Below are 21,260 nucleotides of genomic sequence, written 5' to 3' on the forward strand. Positions count from 1 at the left end.
GCATGTCTTTGGACTGTGGGGGAAACCGGAGCACCCGGAGGAAACCCACGCGGACACGGGGAGAACATGCAAACTCCGCACAGAAAGGCTCTCGCCGGCCACGGGGCTCGAACCCGGACCTTCTTGCTGTGAGGCGACAGCGCTAACCACTACACCACCATGCCACCCGGAAACAACCATTTACACACACATTCACACCTATGGGCAATTTAGAGTAGTCAGTTAGCCTAACTGCATGTCTTTGGACTGTGGGAGGAAACCGGAGCACCTGGAGGAAACCCATGCAGACATGGGGAAAATATGCAAACTCCACGCAGGAAGGCCCCGTCAGCCACTGGGCTCGAACCCAGAACCTTCTTGCTGTGAGGCGACAGTGCTAACCAATACAGCATCGTGCTGCCCAAATTGAACACCTGTGGAAGATATAAAAACCCCAACTAACCACCATAAAAACCCCAACTGAAGGTATATCTTTGGGAAGAACTGTGTTCATTCCTCCAGTACAGTTCCAGGTACATGTTTAATCTCTGCCTAGGCACAATGAAGCTGTTCTGGTAGCTCATGTTGGTCCAACACTTTATTAATTTGTTTTTATCTTTAATTCGTCACTCCTCTGTGGATAAGGTCCATGTACACATAAACATACACAAAAATACTGCACACAGGTGATGTGAGAGGGGTATACCTTTATTTGAACTTTCTTTCATTAACATATGGCTCACAATGTTCTCATTATTGTATGTTGGTGTCTGTGGGTGAGAGGACATCTCCAGGCCTCTCAGCTGATAATATTAGTGTGAATACTGTAAAAGACATCCTCCAGTAACAGAGAGTAGTTGATGGTTTTTACTGCAGGACCTACTGCTTCTCCCTTCCAGTCTTTTTTGAACTGCAAATAACAGCAGGTAAAATATAAATAGTGTAAATGTACAGAGAGGAGTACTGAGTTAATATCTCTTATTTTTTCAGTAATACACTTTTTAATTGGTCATTATTGGTTACAATGAGTGTGTAGTATGTGAGGCTTCCTGATAATAGATAAAGCATCAACAGTAAAATTCTTAAAGAGGTACTACACATTTAAACGTTTTTTTTTTAGCTTTAAACTAAATGATATAACTGCACTGTGATGAAACACATCAATACTAGTGTTAATATTGACAAAATGACCATTTTTATTAAAAGAAATCTGCATTTTATGAGTTGGTAATAACTCAAAATTCCATCTACTGGTTAAAATCATCTTGAGCCTTGTAAAACCAATGCTGACGTCAAGTCAACCATTTGGTAATTCTCTGGTACATTAAATTTTTATTTAAAAATGAATGTTAATGCCTGGCCACTTTCCTCAGGCCCTGCGCTTGAGAGGGAGTCTGTGAAACCATGCTCATTTTCAAATATGCCTCACACATCCAGGTTTCCCCCTCACCACCATGCATCCCCCCCAGCCCTTCCATGCCAGCCCTCACCGCTTCGCCCCCCTCCTTAGCTCTTCCCTACCCCCCACCTCTTTCAGCCCCTTGCCCAATTTTTAACATTTTGTATGCATTGGGTAGAGTTAGGCTCAGAGCTGGGGGTGAAATCACACTTGTATCTAAGATTCACTAGCACCAAGACGAAACTGTAGATCGCTGAACTGGAAAGGTAAGCTTGACCACCATGAAGAATGGCAGTTACAACCCCAAGTCCCGAAAAAGTTGGGATACTGTGTAAAAAAAAAAAAAACATAATGTGACAATTTGCAAATCATGGAAACCCTATATTTCACTGAAAATAGTACAAAAAGACAACAACATATCAAATGTTGAAACTAAAATTTTATTGTTTTTTGAAAAATATATGTTCATTTTGAATTTGATGTCAGCAACACGTTTCAGAAAAGTTGGGACAGGGGCAACAAAAGACAGAAAAAGTTGTGTAATGCTAAAAAAACCCCAAAAACCAAAAACCAACAACTAATTTGGTTAATTGGCAACAGGTCACGAAAATGATTGGGTACAAAAAGAGCATCCCAGTGACCCTGAGTCTCTCAGAAGTAAAGTTGGGGAGGGGTTCACCGCTCTGTGAAAGACTGCATGAGCAAACAGTGCAGCAATTTAAGAATAACGTTCCTCAATGTAAACTTGCAAAGAATTTGGGGATCACATCATTGATGGCAGTGTTTCATAACCACTGGGCCGAGACCCATTAGTGGGCCGCGAAACACCATCTAGTGGGCAGCGAATTTTATTTTCAAGTTGAATTTAATTTTTTTACTCATCGTAGGGTACAATTGCTGGGTTGCATCCGATGTCACATCAGCCTCATTAACTACACTCCTACACACTACAGCTTGCGATGCTTTGCGATGGGTTATCAATGAAAATGAGGCATTTTGGTGGCGATATACACGTGAGCTAAAAGTTGTGGTCACAACTGTGGTGAACACTTGACTGTCACGCCTTTGTGTGCTTGGGCCTGGTGCAGCTCGAGCGGCCGTGCACACTCACGGAGCGCATTGTGCGCATGCTTGGGACCCGGTCGTTACGGGAAACACCTGATACTGATTTGGGCGCAATCAGCACGGACAGATACAGAAGCTGTTTTCACAGAGGCTTTGCGAAGCATTATCACTCTCACATTAGTTTCTAGCTATGTTTATAATGCTATTTAAATATTCGGTTTTGCTTTTGTAAATATCACGCCTGCTAATAAACTCTTCCTGCACTTAGATCTAGTGTTGCCACCTGTCCCGGTTTTTCCTGATTGTCCCGGATTTTCATGGTCTGTCCCGGAAAAAAAAAAAAAATCCGGGACACTGAATGTCCCGTTTTTTTGTACATGATGGGCAAAATGTGTATTTCAACTTGCGAGCCAGCTGAGAACTAGTTTGCTTTTCCATAGCTCGCCGTGCTAGGCGGAGCCACGTCATTACGTCGCTGAATACGTCACTTACGTCGCTGTATACGTCAGTTACGGCGCTACGTTTAAATAAACTTTGGCGCGAATATCAAAGCAAAAACAACACGAAAGAAGCAGCAGCAACAACAACAACAACAATAATAATAATAATAATAATGGATGACTTCGCGTTTGTACAGCTGCTGCTTCTTGTCGCTTAAAAATGGCGATCTTTCATGGTCTTGTTATTGTTGTTGGTCTTAACAACTCTGCCCCCCCGCTGACGTAAGCGGTTCTTTCCTCTGGCCCAGCAGAGAGTTGGTGCTAGCCTGGAACCGGCTTGGACTGATAAAAGAAACAGACTCTCTGTTGCAATGGTGAAGGCTGAGCTTCAAGTCAGGCTAAACTTTCAGTTGTCCTGTACTGAGTTCAAGACATTCATTGAAAATCAGCCAGGACTCATAGCAGCAGCAAAGAAAAACACCAAATATAAATGGAAGATTAGGTAAGGTTTTGGTGAATTAAATGAAATAGTGTAGTGTAGTACATACTCCTGTATGTACTGTATGTGCCCAGTTATATCAGTTACAGTACATGTCCTCCTATTTATTTGTTTAGCCAAGAGCAGCAGAGGCACAGGCAAACACAAGCAAAGCACACACTACACTCTAAGCAATCAGGTAAGCTGTTTGACACTACACCTTACATTGTTACATTCAGGTATTCTTAGGTACAATGAAAAATTAATTATTTATTTTTATTCCACATAAGCAAACAAACAGAACTTAATTATGTATTCCCCTTTTACCTGTGCCCACTACTGCCCCCAGGTGTCCACAACCAAAAACTGTTGGAAATAAACCAAAATAATGAAGCAATTATGTAAAGCATTATATTATGTAAAGCAATTAACTAAACAAATAACTAGCAAAAGCGTCATTTTTACTAATTAGAGCAATACAATTTCAGCGTAGAAGGGCGATTTTTGTCTTGGGTTAGATGTGCGAAGGGCGTTGTTGCTTACAAGCAAAAAGGTCGATTGGATGGTCGAAATGTCCAGGATTTTTGTCAGACACAGGTGGCAACCCTACTTAGATCCGTCTACTGCCGTCTATCTTGTAGTGTCCTGATCACCAGATCTTTCACCCAGCCACATATAAAATGTTGTATGCCTCCATGCTCTTCCAGGTTTTCATCTGCGTGTCCGTGTAGAATGATGTCTGCAGCACCAGGTAGTTTGAGATGTCAGGGAACTCAGTGGATGGATAATTTTCCAACTCATAGGAAAAATCCTTCTTTGTTAGCGTGTAAGGATCTAATCCCATTGAGTGGTTTCTATATCCACTTCTTTTGAGTGTACTTCTGGGTTTTAATAACTTGCTTGTTCGCTGTACACAAACATGGCAATAAGTTCTTATGTTAATCGCCCAGACTCCACTTTTGGATCATTAATCCCTTTTGACCGAGAATGACCTGCATGCATGGTTTTATGTTGGCTTCTGGCACATCCATGCAGTTTTAAATACAATACCTACAATTAAAAACAGTTTGTTTTTATTGCATTTATTTAATTCATGGGCTCTCATCTGTAACAGGGAGTGATGTTGCATTCTGTTAATATACTTTACAAAAGATTATTAGATTCTAATAGAATAGATGAGCCAAAATAATTGGGGATCTTTTTTTAGTGGGCCCCGACTTGTAACAAGTATGAATAGGTGGGCCTCAAAGCAGAAAAGGTTGAGAACCCCTGATCTATGGTACATAATATCATTAAAAGATTCAGAGACTCTGGAGCAATCTCTGTATGTAAGAGACAAGGCTGAAAACTGACATTGGATGCCTGTGATCTTCAGGCCCTCAGGCGACACCGCATTAAAAGCAGACACGAGTCTGTAGCGGAAATCACTGTATGGGCTCAGGAACACTTCAGAAAAGACATCGTCTGTGAACACAGTTCATTACTGCATCCACAAATGCAAGTTAAAAAAAATATAAAACAATATCCAGAAACGCCATTACCTTCTCTGGGTCTGAGCTCTTTTACGATGGACCGAAGCAAAGTGGAAAATTGTCCCGAGGTCTGACGAATGAAAAGTAGAAATTCTTTTTAGAAATCATGGACACAGTGCTCTCCAGGCTAAAGAGGAGAGGGACTGTCCGGCTTGTTATCAGTGCACAGTTCAAAAGCCAGCATCTGTAATGGTATGAGGGTGCATTAGTGCATATGGCACGGGTAGCTTGTACATCTGGGAAGGCATCATTAATGCTGAATGATATATACACATTTCAGAGCAATATGCTGCCAGCCAGACAAAATCTTTTTCAGGGAAGGCCTTCCTTCTTTCAGCAAGACAATGGCAAACCGCTTTCTGCACATATTAAAACTGCATGGCTCCATAGTAAGAGTCCGGGTGCTAAACTGGCCTGCCTGCAGTCCAGACCTGCCTCCCATTTAAAACATTTGGTGCATTATGAAGCACAAAATACAACAAAGGAGACCCAGAACTGTTGAGCAACTGAAATTGTATATCGGGCAAGAATGGGACAACATTTCTCTTTCAAAACTACAGCAATTGGTCTCCTCAATTCCCAAACGTTTACAGTGTTGTTAAAAGTAGATGTGATGCAACACAGTGGTAAACATCACCTGTCTCAGCTTTTCTGAAACGTGTTGCTGACATCAAATTCAAAATGAGCATATATTTAAAAATAAATAAATAAAAATGAAAATTTCTCAGTTCCAGCATTTTATATGTTGTCTTTGTACTATTTTCAATGAAATATAGGGTTTCCATGATTTGCAAATTATCGCATTCTGTTTTTATTTACAGTTTACACAGTGTTGCAGCTTTTTTGAAATTGGGGCTGTAAATGAAATTAAGTTTATTAAAATGCACTAGGTAAGTTTACATTTAATAATGCACTGCAGCAATGACGTGAAGATGCCGAAGACAATGTCACTCCTCTTCTGTGCATCTGGAAAGCTCCTTGGTAAAGTGAGAGTATTTCACTAGTGTGTGGCCTTCTAGTGTAGGCTTAGGCAGCATAACAGAAAATGGCTGGAAAGTGACAGTGACAGGCTGTCAGCAAGTAACGCAAAGCAACAACATGCAAAGCAAGCAAAGAAAATCCTCTCATCTGTCTATGTGTACCATAACACAATGTTAGAGTCAGAATTCTAAAACAGGGATTCCCAAAGTTTTTTCAGCCAGTGGCCTCTTTATAGGAACAGTCCACCGTACTTCCATAATGAAATATGCTCTTATCTGAATTGAGACGAGCTGCTCCGTACCTCTCCGAGCTTTGCGCGACCTCCCAGTCAGTCAGACGCGCTGTCACTCCTGTTTACTCCTGTTAGCAATGTAGCTAGGCTCAGCATGGCCAATGGTATTTTTTGGGGCTGTAGTTAGATGCGACCAAACTCTTCCGCGTTTTTCCTGTTTACATAGGTTTATATGACCAGTGATATGAAACAAGTTCAGTTACACAAATTGAAACGTAGCGATTTTCTATGCTATGGAAAGTCCGCACTATAATGACAGGCGTACTAACACCTTCTGCGCGCTTCGACAGCGCATTGACACTGAGCTCCGTATCAATGCGCTGTCAATGCACGCAGAAGGTGTTAGTACGCCTGTCATTATAGTGCGGACTTTCCATAGCATAGAAAATCGCTACGTTTCAATTTGTGTAACTGAACTTGTTTCATGTCACTGGTCATATAAACCTATGTAAACAGGAAAAACGCGGAAGAGTTTGGTCACATCTAACTACAGCCCCAAAAAATACCATTGGCCATGCTGAGCCTAGCTACATTGCTAACAGGAGTAAACAGGAGTGACAGCGCGTCTGACTGACTGGGAGGTCGCGCAAAGCTCGGAGAGGTACGGAGCAGCTCGTCTCAATTCAGATAAGAGCATATTTCATTATGGAAGTACGGTGGACTGTTCCTTTAACTGTAAATCGATCCATGGACCCTCTCAATACAGATTTATTTTATGAACAACTGTTCAAAAGTTAACACATTATTCAAACTTGTACACTAATATTCTGGCCATATATTAGATCTATGGCCTAGGTCACAACTGCCCGTACGTGCTCCTACGGCCGGTCTACGTGCAAAAAACGCAAGAAACGCACGGAGGGCGCGCGTGTGACGTGCTGATTTTCGAGCCGTAGACTGGCCGCAGACCGGCCGCAGAGGTTCTTTGTCATGTCAAACAAACTCTATGGGCGCTTACGTTTTTTTCAGGTTGCAAGACAAACTTACGGCCAACGTGTGTCTTTCTCCACGAACAAAAAAAAACGCAGCGATTTGGGAAACGCCAAAAATTGCACGGCCAAAAAATCGTACGTCCGGTTGTGACCTAGGCTTATAGAGTTTTTATTCCTGATCTTTCTGCTAATAGAACACCGGGTTCTGGTTTAAGTTGGTTTGATTTATTGGCCTACTCATTTCTGAGTACAGTAACTTGAGAAAAAAAAGGTTGTGATTGTCATCACTGTGACTAAAATAAATTAGGGACCCTCTAGCTATGTTTCACAGGGGAGGCACTTTGAGAACCACTGCTCTAAAGTACCAAGCCTGTTTTCTGTCTGATTAAAGATAAAAACACAAAATAATCAAAAGCCCCATCTACTGGTGAAAACACCTAAACTCCCCCTTTTCTCCACTTATTTTGTGAACACTGAGGCAGATGGTTCTGCTTAGACCGTTATGCGGCATAGCACGCTAAATTAAAGGGCTGCAATAAAAAGATTTCACTGGGTTTTTCTCAAGGCTGATTTGAATGAGGTGAGGCTTGGAGGTGCCTCTGTGGTAGGTTGAGAGCCAGAGACTGGAACTTTGCCACCTGGCCCTCATTTCCAAACACACTCTCACTTTTTCGGCTTGGAGTGCGTGTGGCTGTGTCTGCTAATGATGGCAGACAAAGCTTCAAAGGAACACAGTGCAATGACTCAAAACTTTTTCCGTGTTTAACAAGTCATTGAAACATCAGCTTCTCCAGTTCCTTCAGCAGTATTAACTGGTGTTAACTCACTTTCATGATAGCATCTGGTGGAAGTGGTGTGGAGGCACTCTCTCTCCAGTTGATCCCTGACAGGAATGCATGATAGTCCATCTTCCCAGACTCATTCTCAAATCTGAACGTCAACATGAGGACAATAAAATGTGACACCTTTCAGGATAAAGATGTGTACATAAAATTTTTGGCTTAACAAAAAAAAAGCAAAATAGCATGACTTACTTGTGCAGAAGGGCTCTCAAAAGGTCATCATCCAGTGGCAAGTGGAAGGCTTTACAGATAATTCTGGCCTTTTTGGTGGAAAGAGTCCCACTTCTTCAGCATAACAAAGAAAGGAATTGGGCAAAAAAGATTGGTAAAGATACTCAAGGTGGGTATGAGATTACAGTTACTTTTCCTATAAAAAGAGTGGATCAGAAATATCCAGATGTAGCCAATCATAAGTTCTTTACTCATTAGATATTCCAAAAAATTTAAAATAACTGGGTTTTCCAAAAAGACGCATGTACATTAATCCACTGGTGTTCCCAGCCATCTATTTGCTACACGCCACAAGTCCAGGGAGATCATCTGGTTCCAATGCTTCACTTATACCACTGGAACTAATCACAGTTCCTGAATGTGGAGCCGCAGGGTCTGCAGACTGATGCTGCTCTACCTCAAGCTTAGTGCTTGTGCCTGGGTGACCGTGCCTGGGTGACCATGTCTTTCAAGAAATGCACAGACATGCTTATTTCTGTATGAAAATATGCATTCATGCAACACCCTGCAAAACTTATATGCTCTTGTGATTATATTGATCATTTACTCATGATGTGAGGTGAAAAATAACAGCTTGTGGTCAAGTTTTGAGTGAAGCATGAGTTAAATACATAACAAATGGTGACTTGACCAAGGGTCATGCTCCATCTCCTGGTTGTTGATGCAAAATGCAATGATGTGTAACAGAGCTCCTGTTATACCTGTCTCTGTCCTCGTGTGTGAAAACTTGCAGCATGTCTGAGAAACTCTCAAACTGTTTCTTCCTCAGGTGAGTCTGAGCGATGGCCAGCAGGAGGCCCACATCCAGCTCAGGCTGCTCCCTCACCGAGTAGGTACGGCCTAACGTCATGATCTCATGCTCCGACAGCTGACTGTCCATATCTGCCAACAGAGACCTATAGGGACACACAGGCGCTTAGCTGCTGAATCACATGGAGCAGTGTCTGACAAGAAATCCATGGAGAATATGCTGTGTTTTCACTTGTGTGTATTAGTGAAAACATGGACACATGCAGTCTGTGAAGCAAGTTGGATTGGACAAGAGTGTGTGATAGATCTTTCTGCTGTTTTAGAAATGTGCATTCCCTGCATACTTGTCTAGGTGCTTTATGTCATCATGCCAGCGAAGAAGGAAAAATATAAATGTTAATGTGCTTATTCAATACATATTCCGAGTTTGGCTGCTTACCTGAAAGACTCATAAGGAATGAAGCCAGTGTTGCCTGAATCACTTAATGCCAAGAACTGTCTCATTTCCTTTTGCTTCTCTTCAGGAATTGATTTGAACTTGCTCAAAATGGTGTCAATGTTGGCCTTGGGGAACTATGCAAGAATAATAACCAAAGCATATCTATGAATAACAGTAATTAAAGTATATTTCCCAGCTGCAAAGTATTATAAGTGATAAGGCTAAGCACAAGACAAAATGTAGCCTGAATAAGAATGAGCATTATGTGCATTACCTCTTCTGCATGCTCTTCCATATAGTTGAAAACATATTCATCAGCATCCATTAATTGGAAAAGATGGTTGTTTATATTGATTCTGGCTCCCACATACAAGTCCTGAGCTTTGTAGTACCCCGACATCTCACTCTTAAAGAGCGTCTGTCCTGGCTTCTTCACACGTCTTCTCTCCAGGAATTTTCCTCCAATAATGCCTTCAGTATAATATACACATATTTGTATCAGTTTATTCTGCAACTGCATTACGAATTTGACAAGGGTTTAATTACAAAATGCAAAATATACTTTTTCATTAATTTTTTTGGTAATTAAGGATTTTTTTTTTCAAAAGGGCACCATTTCCTTTAAATTTATTTAATTGCAGGTATGTGTCAGCAGTTTAACACATTTCTGTATAGAAAAAAAATGAAATAATGAATTGGAATAAAATTTTAAAGTCTCTTGCAGAAATAAATACGTCGCTGAATTAATTATATAAATAATCTAAGTACAGAACAGTCAAGAATATCAGTATTGTTGGAATACTAATAACAATTTTAGGCAAGTAGACTTAAAAAAAATTGAGCTCAGTGGTTAGGTATATGGGCGGCATGGTGGTGTAGTGGTTAGCACTGTCGCCTCACAGCAAGAAGGTCCTGGGTTATGTGAGTGTGAATGGTTGTTTGTCTCTATGTGTCAGCCCTGTGATGACCTGGCAACCTGTCCAGGCTGTACCCCACCTCTTGCCCATAGTCAGCTGGGATAGGCTCCAGCTTGCCTGTGACCCTGTACAGGATAAGCAGCTACAGATAATGGATGGATGGATGGTTAGGTTTATATTGTTGGAACTGTGTTGTGTATTTACTCCTCACATGAGGTCATAACCTTGGGCGGCACGGTGGTGTAAGTGGTTAGCACAGTCGCCTCACAGCAAGAAGGTTCTGGTTTCGAACCCAGCGGCTGACGAGAGCCTTTCTGTGTGGAGTTTGCATGTTCTCCCTGTGTCTGTGTGGGTTTCCTCCGGGTGCTCCGGTTTCCCCCACAGTTCAAAGACATGCGGTTAGGTTAATATGGGACGGCCTTGGGCTGAGGTGCCCTTGAGCTAACTCCCAACTGCTCCCCGGGTGCTGTTAGCATGGCTGCCCACTGCTCTGGGTATGTGTGTGTGTGTGTGTGTGTGTGTGCATGCGTGCTCATTGCTTGCATGTGTGTGTTCACTGCTTCATATGGGTTAAATGCAGAGAGGAATTTCACAAGTGTGTGATGAATAAAGTTGCTGTTCTTCTTCCATTATCTCAAATTATTAAAGATGCAATAACTCCACATCCTATCGAAAAACAATTGCTAGAGTCTGAAATAGTTTTTTCTGACCAAATTGATGTGAAGCTTGTTAAAAATATTGGATGTGGTATGTATTATTGCATTATACATTATTATATAATGGGTGACATGGTGGTGTAGTGGTTAGCACTGTTGCCTCACAGCAAGAAGGTTCTGGGTTCGAGCCCAGCAGCTGGCAGGGACTTTTCTGTGTGGAGTTTGTATGTTCTCCCCGTGTCAGCATGGGTTTCCTCCAGGTGCTCTGGTTTCCCCCACAGTCCAAAGACATGCAGTTAGGTTAACGTGGGGCGGCCTTGGGCTGAAGTGCCCTTGAGCAAGGTACTTAACCCCTGACTGCTCCCCGGGCGCTGTAGTGTGGCTGCCTATTGCTCTGGGTGCGTGTGTTCACTGCTTCAGATGGGTTAAATGCAGAGGATGAATCTCATTGTGCTTGAAGTGTGCATGTGACAAATAAAGATTTCTTCTTCTTCTTCTTAATCTGGAAAAGTATATTTGTTTGGAATGTGACCAGACTTAATTAATACATACAGTATATGATAAAAAGATGGCGCCGCGGACGGTTGCCTCGGTACTTCGTTCTCTCATACTTTCTACATTTTTGTGTATTTGTTGTGTTTCTTGCGCTTCTTCTCTGGTCACATACTCCATAGAAGAACTCATAAACATTGGAATAACCACCAGTAAAGTTTTTTCATTGGTTTTCATTGATCCAGAAAGTTTTCCAGAGCTACTTGTTGGAGGAGCAACAGCTCTCTATGGTCTCCGCCGAGGACGCCGGAGACACCGGGGGAAGCGAGCCAGCACGCTCGTCAGGTTAAGGCAGCAGGGGTTTTGCACTGCGCTCCTGTCTATTCACCTGGCTAACGTCCGCTCTCTGGCCAACAAGATGGACGAACTGCTGCTCCTCAACACAATCAATACGGATTTTAACAGATCTGCTGCCTTGTGCTTCACCGAAACCTGGCTTGGTAAGCACATCCCGGACACTTCTCTCCACCTGCCTGGATTTCACCTGCACCGAGCGGACCGCGAAACAGAGCTCACGGGGAAAACAAGGGGAGGCGGAGTCTGCTTTTACATTAATGAAGGTTGGTGTACTGATGTCACGGTTCTAAACAAATCATGCAGTCCTCATCTGGAGACATTATTCATAAACTGCAAACTGTTTTATGCTCCGCGAGAGTTTTCCTCGTTTATTCTGGTTGGGGTCTACACCCCTCCTCAGGCTTGTGTTACTGAGGCGTTACAACACCTGGCTGACCAGATAAACAACGTGGAGAAAAAACACCCGGACTCTTTGCTCATTATTTTGGGGGACTTTAACAGAGCAAACCTCAGCCATGAACTGCCAAAATATAAACAGCACATTAAGTGTCCCACCAGGGACACTAACACTCTGGACCATTGTTACACTGTTTTAAAGGACTCATATCACTCTGTCCCCTGTGCAGCCTTGGGATTATCTGATCACTGCATTGTTCATCTTATCCCGACCTACAGGCAGAAGCTGAAATCTGCTAAGCCTGTAGTCAAGACAGTGAGGAGATAGTGCGATGAGGCCAAAGTGGAACTACAAGCCTGCTTTGACTGCACTGATTGGAGTGTTTTTGAGGCTGCAGCTTCAGACCTGCATGAACTGACTGATACCGTGACATCTTACATCAGTTTTTGTGAGGATATGCGTGTGCCCAACAAGACCTTATGCACATACAACAACAACAAACCCTGGTTCACTGCAAAACTCAGGCAGCTTTGCCAGGCCAAGGAGGATGCCTACAGAAGTGGCGACAGAGTCCTGTACAAACAGGCCAGAAACACACTGACGAAAGAGGTGAAAGCAGCTAAGAGGAGCTACGCTGAAAGGATCAAAAACAGCCTTTCAGCCAACGATCCGGCATCAGTGTGGAGAGGCCTGAAGAATATCACCAGCTACAGGAGACCATCCCCCAACACTGCAATGAACCATCAACTGGCTGACAAGTTGAATGTGTTCTACTGCAGATTTGACACATTCACACCTCTCCCCCCCCAGACATTAAAGACCAATTTACACTTCCTGCTATTCTGCCTCCTCTCGCCTCTGACCCCACACCAGCACTCAAGATCTGTGAAGAGGATGTTTGTCAGCTTTTTCGCAGACAGAAGATCAGGAAGGCACCTGGCCCAGAAGGTGTGTCCCTCCTGTCTGAAGGTCTGTGCTGATCAGCTGGCCCCCCATCTTCACCCAGATCTTCAATAGATCCCTGGAGCTGTGTGAAGTCCCCTCATGCTTCAAACACTCCACAATAATCCCAGTTCCCAAGAAAACCACCATCACAGGACTGAATGACTACAGGCCTGTAGCCCTCACATCTGTAGTCATGAAGTCCTTCGAGAGACTGGTGTTGTCACACCTGAAGGACATTACAGACCCCCTGCTGGACCCCCTGCAGTTTGCCTACCGGGCAAACAGGTCAGCGGATGATGCAATCAATATGGGACTGCACTACATCCTGCAACACCTTGACTCTGCAGGGACGTACGCCAGGATCCTGTTCGTGAACTTCAGTTTGGCGTTCAACACCATCGTTCCAGACATCCTCCACACCAAGCTCACCCAGCTCACTGTGCCCTCCTAACTCACTGTGCCCTCCTCCACCTGTCAGTGGATTATAAACTTCCTGACTGACAGGAAGCAGCAGGTGAGGCTGGGGAGCATCACATCCAGCACCCGGACTATCAGCACTGGCGCCCCCCAGAGGTGTGTGCTCTCCCCACTGCTATTCTCCCTTTACACCAACGACTGCACCTCAAGAGACCTGTCTGTTAAACTCCTGAAATTTGAAGATGACACAACGGTCATCGGCCTCATCCGAGACAGTGTCGAGTCTGCATACAGACGGGAGGTTGAACGGCTGGTCTGTTGGTGCGGTCAGAACAATCTGGAGCTGAACACGCTCAAAACTGTGGAGATGACAGTGGACTTTAGGAAGAGCCCCCCCACCCTGCCGCCCATCACCAACAATGCTGTGACTGCTGTTGAAACCTTCAGGTTTCTGGGCTCCACAATCTCCCGGGACCTGAAGTGGGAGACCAACACAGTCACCATCATCAAAAAGGCCCAGCAGAGGTTGTACTTTCTGCGCCAGCTCAGGAAGCTCAACCTGTCTAAGGAGCTGCTGACACAATTCTACTCTGCCATCATTCAGTCTGTTCTCTGCTCTTCCATCACTGTTTGGTTTGGATTGGTCACCAAGCAGGACAAGAACAGACTGCAATGGACAATAAGGTCTACAGAGAAAATTACTGGTGTCAGCCTGCCCTCCATCCAAGACCTGTACCTGTCCAGAGTCAGGAAATGGGCAGGTAACATCTCTGCAGACCCATCACACCCTGGTCACAAATTGTTTAAACTTCTCCCCTCTGGGAGACACTACAGAACACTGTACGCAAAAACAACCGGACACAAGAACATTTTTTTCCCCCTCAGGCTGTCTCCATGATGAACAGCTCAAACCGGACTCAAATATCAGTAACATCAGCTGTGAAATATCTGCACACTCATACCGTCATTCTGTGCACACTGTATATTTATATTTACTAAGTCATCCTTGCACTATGCACCATTTTGCACCAAAAGATTCTACATGTACATAGCTTTTTGTTTTGTTTTTTGTCTACGCTTTTTTTTTATCTGTTTGTACTACGAGAGCTAAGTGAAACCGGAGCCAAATTCCTTGTGTGTGTTCACATACCTGGCAATAAAAGTGATTCTGATTCTGATTCCTTTACAATGATAAAACAACTTTAAAAAAACTTTTTCTCTAGTTTTGAACTGAAGAGACATTTGAAAATGCAAATGTGAGCAAAGAGTGACAATAAGATGGCAAGGATGGAGACATACCTGAGTTCTTCTGGATGGGTTCATACACTGTTATAGTATCATCACTGAGGTAGAAGGAGATGATGAATGTGCGGTCCTTGTCAATAGGGTTGTCTGTCAACATTTTGCCCAAAAATCTCAGTATGTGGCTCACCAGACCCTGGCTGTCATATAGAAGTAACAGAATATAACATTTTGAATTATACTGTATTCCCATCAAGAACCAAAATATATACTAAAGCTGAAATAGAATTAAATACTATTATTGCTTTTGGGATTATATTTCTAATTATGGCCATAAACTGGAACAATAAACAAACTTGTATAATGAATTCTAGCACCAATGCCTAAATGCCTAATTTTAGCAAAGACAAAAGACCAGCCTTGTCTGCCATCCATTACTACACGTAGTCAGAATGAAAAAACACAAGTAGAACAGACAGGGAACTTAACCCCAATTCAGATCAATCAAATGCTCAGAGAGATGTTGGTGTGTTGGTTAGTTTTAATATTCATTCTGTTAAAAGGTAGAATGAAGTGTTCAGCATGTCCTGAGGGAACTTACTCCAGAAACCATGTGGTTACCTGTCTTTTTCCATTAGCTTCCTGAAGTCTTTCTGAGGGGGTTTGAGCACCAGCCCCTGGCAGGAGCAAAGAGAGTCCTCCTCTGATCCAAAGCCAGTATAAGGAGGAACCTGGAGAACTACTTTAGCTGGTGGTGGGGCCTGATACTTCACAGGAGTGAAGTCCTCTACAAAGGAACATATAAACACAAAGACATTTTAATACTATTATTTGGATTTTAACGCAGAGAAAGAACTACAGGTCCAAACATTAATAGAAACATGTTGCCGAAAGAGCATCCTATTTCAATTCTAGTCACTATTTTACTATTTTCACTTATGACAGTAAAGTCGGGTGTTTAGGATATTGCACAGAGAGTTATTGCTTATATTTTCATCAGTGAACCAGTCCGTTTGTACAGCATGGTGCTGATACATTTTGTTGTTACTTCCAGCATGCCTTTAATGGTTTGCGACACCAGGTCCACCAGTCGATCATGCCTAGCTATGTAAAGGCATTTATAAAAATTGCAGCCATTTAGAACATATACCGTTGTCTCGCTATCATGGGTAGTAGGATACAGTGTGGGTCATGGCTAGATAGATACCAGGTGGTCTGGTCAGGAGGACTTGAAAGTGGGCTTTGAGAGTGAAAGTTAGAATGTCCTCGCCAAGGTGTTTGAGAGTAATGGAGTGGAACGCTAGTACTAGAAACGCTAGTACGCCACAGGAGTAAACACACACACACGCGTGTGTTGTGCTAATACAGAGCGCACTTCCTCTCATGCTTGCCTCTCTGCATTACTCAGCTGCAGGGTTGATATGACCAGATTGGACATCTGTTTTCATTTTCACCAATACATCATTAGATTAATGGAAGTCATCAGCAAAAGAAAACTGAAAGTAACATAACTAAGCTTTGAGCGGTAATGGAGGCAAGCAAAATTTATTTTCATAACAACCAAACACTGACATCTGAACTCAATACTGACACCATGTGGTCACACTCACATAAAACACAAGTGACCTGATGTAATCAGTTCCTCAACACAGGCTGAGCTTGGAACATTCTTAATTTTAATTTCCAATTGAACCGATACTGATTACATTTGGATGTTTTCCACAGTGCTGAGAATTGAACTCACCAATGCCATATTTGAAACGATAGTACTCTTTGGTGAAGTTGTCACAGTCACTAATCATCACTTTCCGGCCCCAGACGTTAACGACCTTTCCGATCATCAGGTCACAGTCTTTGTAGCACTCCTCATGTACAGCACCAGTCTGAGACCATACACATTTACAAGAATAGTTTAATCCCCTGGCATTTCCATATTTACACCTAACTCAGCTAATAAATAAACATGCTATTATGGTACTTGAGAAATGAGAAAATTAAGAATGAAGACCATATTTTTCATTTAATGATAGATGTCATCTAAGCGCGTTTAGAATGGTTTACACACTAGTGACTTTTTAACTTACCTTGAGGTTGTCCAAAATGTAGCGACCCCCATGTCCCATTGGCCCAAATACATTGAGGACAGTACGGTCTGTTATTTCTCCAGGCAGGCGTTTGGGAGTAGGAGCATGCTGTTCAGGAAAGGCAAGAGAAAATAACTGCAATCTGTCTTGAAAAACTGGCTGAAAAGATCTGATAATTAAAATATATATCTTAGAGGCTATTATTTTCACACCAGGGGATTTACAGAAACTTTTCTGTTGACATCTAGAGCCATAGAAAAGGAGTACAATTTCAGACTTCCAGACAACATGACAAGATACATTAAGGACAAAAACTAACTGATACTAATATAATAATGTTCCATCCAACATTCTTTCAAAATGGATTTCAAGAGCAGAGAGAGAAAAATGCTTTGGGGAGTCTGATGCTATGTCAGCCTTGTCAGTCAAGATGAGTGCAAGGCATAGGTGATGGAGAAGCTCATCCATGCAGAAGACAAGACAAAGCGAGGAGAGGTGGTTGGAATACTGTGCCGTCCTTTTTGTTCCACTAAAGTTGAAAGTTACATCACAGTGGCTTGTATGTCTATACTCTAATTAAGGAAATCACAGGGGCTTGTACTGTATGGCAATAGTGCACTGCTCTCTTCCAATAATGATGGAATTCCGATGAGCGTATCAGCACATAACTGTCACCATGCTCCAACGGATCCATCACTATTGGACGAGAACAGTAGACTACTGGCAGCAAGCAGCCCTGTGTCTGTGCCTGATTTTAAGTTTTTAGTTGAACAGAACAAAGTGGATGCTACAACAGTGGCTGTTATTCTGTAAAAATGTTCACCTCAATAGAAGTGATAGCATTTCATGGTGGTTAAAAAACAAAATAAAAACATCTCCCATGGTACAGAATGTACCAAAAATAGCTGAGAATGAGAATACATTAAAAAATACAAAGATAGTTTTTCACAATTAAACCATAACATATGAGCTCCTGCCACGCACCTTTGGAAGCTTGCTCCTGTGTAAAAATTTAGGAGCAGTATCTCGACCAGAGTTTGCATATCTAACTTCGAGTATTTCTATGGTATCATCTGCCAAAAAGTAATGCAGAATCAGTTCTCTGCAGTCTCCATACATGCTCTGGGTATCATCCCAATAGCAATAAAAACGCAGAACATTGCCATCATGGTTGAGGAACTGCCTTAAGGTATCCTGCCTCTCATACGGGCGCAGTGGCTTCATGCTGTCCTCCTGCTGTGAAAGTAAAGGGCACAGTCTTGGAACACACTGATATACCATTTGAAGAAGTGACCAGTTTAGAGACAGCCACATGCTTACCTTCTGACGAAATTTAGTATACGGGTCTGTTGGTATTGCAGCAGGGGCATTAACACGCACACCCATTTTCCTCAGGAAGTAGTGTGTGAAAGGGTCACAGTCTGTTATCATAAAGGTCCTGGAGTAGAAAACCATCTCCTGGTTGATATTAAAGTGGTGCAAATTGTAAAACTTGTCATCATTAGGAGCCGGGAGAGGAATGCGATGGCGGCGGATAAGTGTTCCTACGTGGAGAGAGAACGGGTTAACCATAAGTGTATTACTCAGAATTGTCAATTATTTGTCATTTGAAGGAGTTACCTTGTGTAATGCCACTATTTTTGAACTCTGGCTCCACAACCTGTATGGTGTCGTCTTCTGGGTAGAAATAAACCTTACATTTTCGAATCCTGTAAGTTTCCTCTTTGCTGTGAGTAACAGGTTCTTGAAAATATGCATCGAAGCAAAGAACCTAAAGTAAGAGAAAGCTGTCTGAATGGTATCTGCACACTTTGCTACACTTTTTTGGGAAACTGATTAACTGGTTTTCTTTTATTTTCAAACCTGCTTGTCAAATGCGATCCATGAGGGGGCCTCACTGTCCTCTCCTTTGGGAAACACTGAAGATTTAAGCTTTGCTCTTTGGCCCAAGAGCAGTTCTCCTCCAATACCAGGCTTCTCTGCTCCCACCATCATCGGCAGGTCATTGCAGTAATCAAAATGCTGAGACTTGTGAAACTTTTCTTTTCCCACCTAAAAAACAGACCAGGTTATTGAAAGAAGACAGGGCTTAAGCAGAGTTTTAAAACAATACCATGAGCAACAGGTCAGAGTGGGCTAAACACCCATCCATCCATCCATCCATCCATCGTCTGTAGCCACTTATCCTGTCCCACAGGGTTGCAGGCAAGCTGGAGCCTATCCCAGCTGACTATGGGTGAGAGGCGAGGTACGCCCTGGACAAGTCACCAGATCATCGCAGGGCTGACACATAGACACAAAACCATTCACACTCACATTCACACCTACGGTCAATTTAGAGTCACCAATTAGCCTAACCTGCATGCCTTTGGACTGTGGGGGAAACCGGAGCACCCGGAGGAAACCCACGCGGACACGGGGAGAACATGCAAACTCCACACAGAAAGGCCCTCATCGGCTGCTGGGCTCGAACCCAGGACCTTCTTGCTGTGAGGCAACAGTGCTAACCACTACACCACCGTGCCACCAGGCTAAACACCCCTATAAAACACCTCTCCTCTGTAATTTTAACAATAAGAAAGGTTTTGTGCACAAAGGCATTGTCATGCTAGAACAGATTTGGACAATTTAGTTCCATTCATTGATTTTCTATACCACTTATCCATTACGTGTCGCAGGTGAGCTGGAGCCAATCCCAGCTGACATTAGGGGAGAGGTGGAGTGCATTCTGGACAGATTGCCAATCTATTGAGGGGCAAGTCCCAGAAATCCATTCACACTCCCACTCAAATTAGAGTAGCCAGTGGACCTAATCTGCACGTCTTTGGACTGTAGAAGGAAACCGGAGCTCCCAGAGGAAACCAACGCAGGTATGATGAGAACATGCAAACTCCACACAGAAAGGCCCCAGTCGACCTAGGACCTGCTTGTTGAGGGGTGACGGTGCTAACCACTGCACCACCGTACTGCCTCCTTTAGTTCTAGTGAAGGGAAATTGTAATGCTACAGCATAAACAGACATCCTACACAACTGTGCTTCCAGCTTTGTGACAACAGTTTGGGGAAGAACCACATGTGGGTGTGATAGGTGTCCACAAACTTTTGGCCACATAGTGTGTAGCATTATCATTATACTGTACTGTGAAAAAAATCCTATTAGGTACCTATTATGCAATTTCTTCAAACAATTTTTGTCTTAGGTGATTATTTTATGATTTCTGCATTATTGGGGCAGGAACAACATTTTAGATTTCAAAAAATGACTTTACCAGTTTAAATTAAATGTAACAAAAGTGTATGTCAGTAAAGAAAGTAACATATTTAATAATTATTCCACAAAATCGAGTTGTACACGCACTGATAGTCGACAAGGCGCGTAGCACCGAGTCGGCTCTAAGCCATGTACAACGAGATTGAGTGGAATTGAGTGAATTATATCCACATTCACTGGATTTTGAGAAACAGAGCATTTTTTTTTGTAAATTTGATAAAGAACTCCTTTATACAAAACTTCCGACAAAATCATTTCTGCTTAGAATGTAAACAAACCGGCGAAATGACAGTAGCAATTTGTGGAAAATGCTATAATAATAATTCTTGAAAAATAAAAAAAGATACATTTTCACAATCAAATACTTTTATTCCATAATTTGTTGCTTTTTTTTGAGGGGGGGGGGGGTCTTTTTCTTCTTCTTTAGGGTTTTTTGGCGGTTTGCAAACCAACTTAAAGGTGCATTAATGTCACCGATTGGGCTGGAGTGTGGAACAGGAAATGGGGGAGGGGCTATATGCGTTTAGCTATTTCTGTTTCTTTTAACTACTTGACAACATTTTTGGGGTTTTGTTTTTGAGCAGAGTTTTTATTTCGTCCTTGGTTGGTTCAGCAATACGCTACGCCATATTGTTTTTCTCTACTCACGGTATATGAGCTGATATCCTAGTGGTGGCCAATCAGAACACGCGATTGCTCATATCCAGCGAATATGAAAAAATGCATCAGCATTCTGATTCGGATTCTATGATGATCCATGAGAGGATAAACACTGGATACTCCCTATTAGTCAGACAGAACTGAGGATGCCTTTAGGATGAGAGGCGAAACGTTTTCAAGAATCTTCAAGCAAGTCCAGTTGCTCTCTTCAACCAACCACAGATTACTATGTACCTGGATGACTGAGATTCGTCACAGATATGTTTCTACGCACTTTGGGATGAAATCCCTATGAGAGGACTTCCAGAAAACTGGCAGACATCTTAGCCAGAGAGGATCGTTCATTTTTGTCAACCTGGAACGACCATCATTGAACAGAGGTGGGTGTCTATGACATCTTTTATCAGCCACCTACAATGCAGCCATCAGCATTCTGATTCGGATTCTATGATGATCCATGAG

The 21,260-nt window shown here is 42.7% G+C and overlaps 1 protein-coding gene across 1 annotated transcript; it reads right to left on the bottom strand.

The window, feature by feature from the left end:
* Positions 1-671: 671 nt before the first annotated feature.
* efhc2 (EF-hand domain (C-terminal) containing 2) lies at positions 672-20,030 on the bottom strand. The gene is made up of 14 exons (XM_060929837.1): positions 18,731-20,030; positions 18,488-18,638; positions 18,188-18,411; positions 17,852-18,103; positions 16,868-16,975; positions 16,528-16,666; positions 15,405-15,570; positions 14,841-14,983; positions 9,635-9,831; positions 9,361-9,494; positions 8,873-9,067; positions 8,133-8,225; positions 7,926-8,028; positions 672-889 (listed from the first exon to the last, which is right to left on the bottom strand). The coding sequence occupies exons 1-14, from the start codon at positions 18,860-18,862 to the stop codon at positions 779-781; spliced, it is 2,148 nt and encodes a 715-aa protein (XP_060785820.1). The 5' UTR covers positions 18,863-20,030; the 3' UTR covers positions 672-778.
* Positions 20,031-21,260: the final 1,230 nt, after the last annotated feature.

This window comes from Neoarius graeffei, chromosome 9 (genome assembly GCF_027579695.1).
Source record: "Neoarius graeffei isolate fNeoGra1 chromosome 9, fNeoGra1.pri, whole genome shotgun sequence".
In the NCBI taxonomy this organism is placed as follows: Eukaryota; Metazoa; Chordata; class Actinopteri; order Siluriformes; family Ariidae; genus Neoarius; species Neoarius graeffei.

What these genes read in the sequence shown, in the direction of transcription:
- efhc2 (XM_060929837.1), bottom strand. Translation starts at nt 18,862, where the DNA reads ATGATGGTGGGAGCAGAGAAGCCTGGTATTGGAGGAGAACTGCTCTTG. An exon ending in AAATAGTGGCATTACACAAG is followed by an intron (nt 18,412 to 18,487) that starts GTAACTCCTTCA and finishes CTCTCCACGTAG; the next exon opens with GAACACTTATCCGCCGCCAT. An exon ending in ACCCATCCAGAAGAACTCAG is followed by an intron (nt 9,832 to 14,840) that starts GTATGTCTCCAT and finishes ATTATACTGAAG; the next exon opens with GCATTATTGGAGGAAAATTC.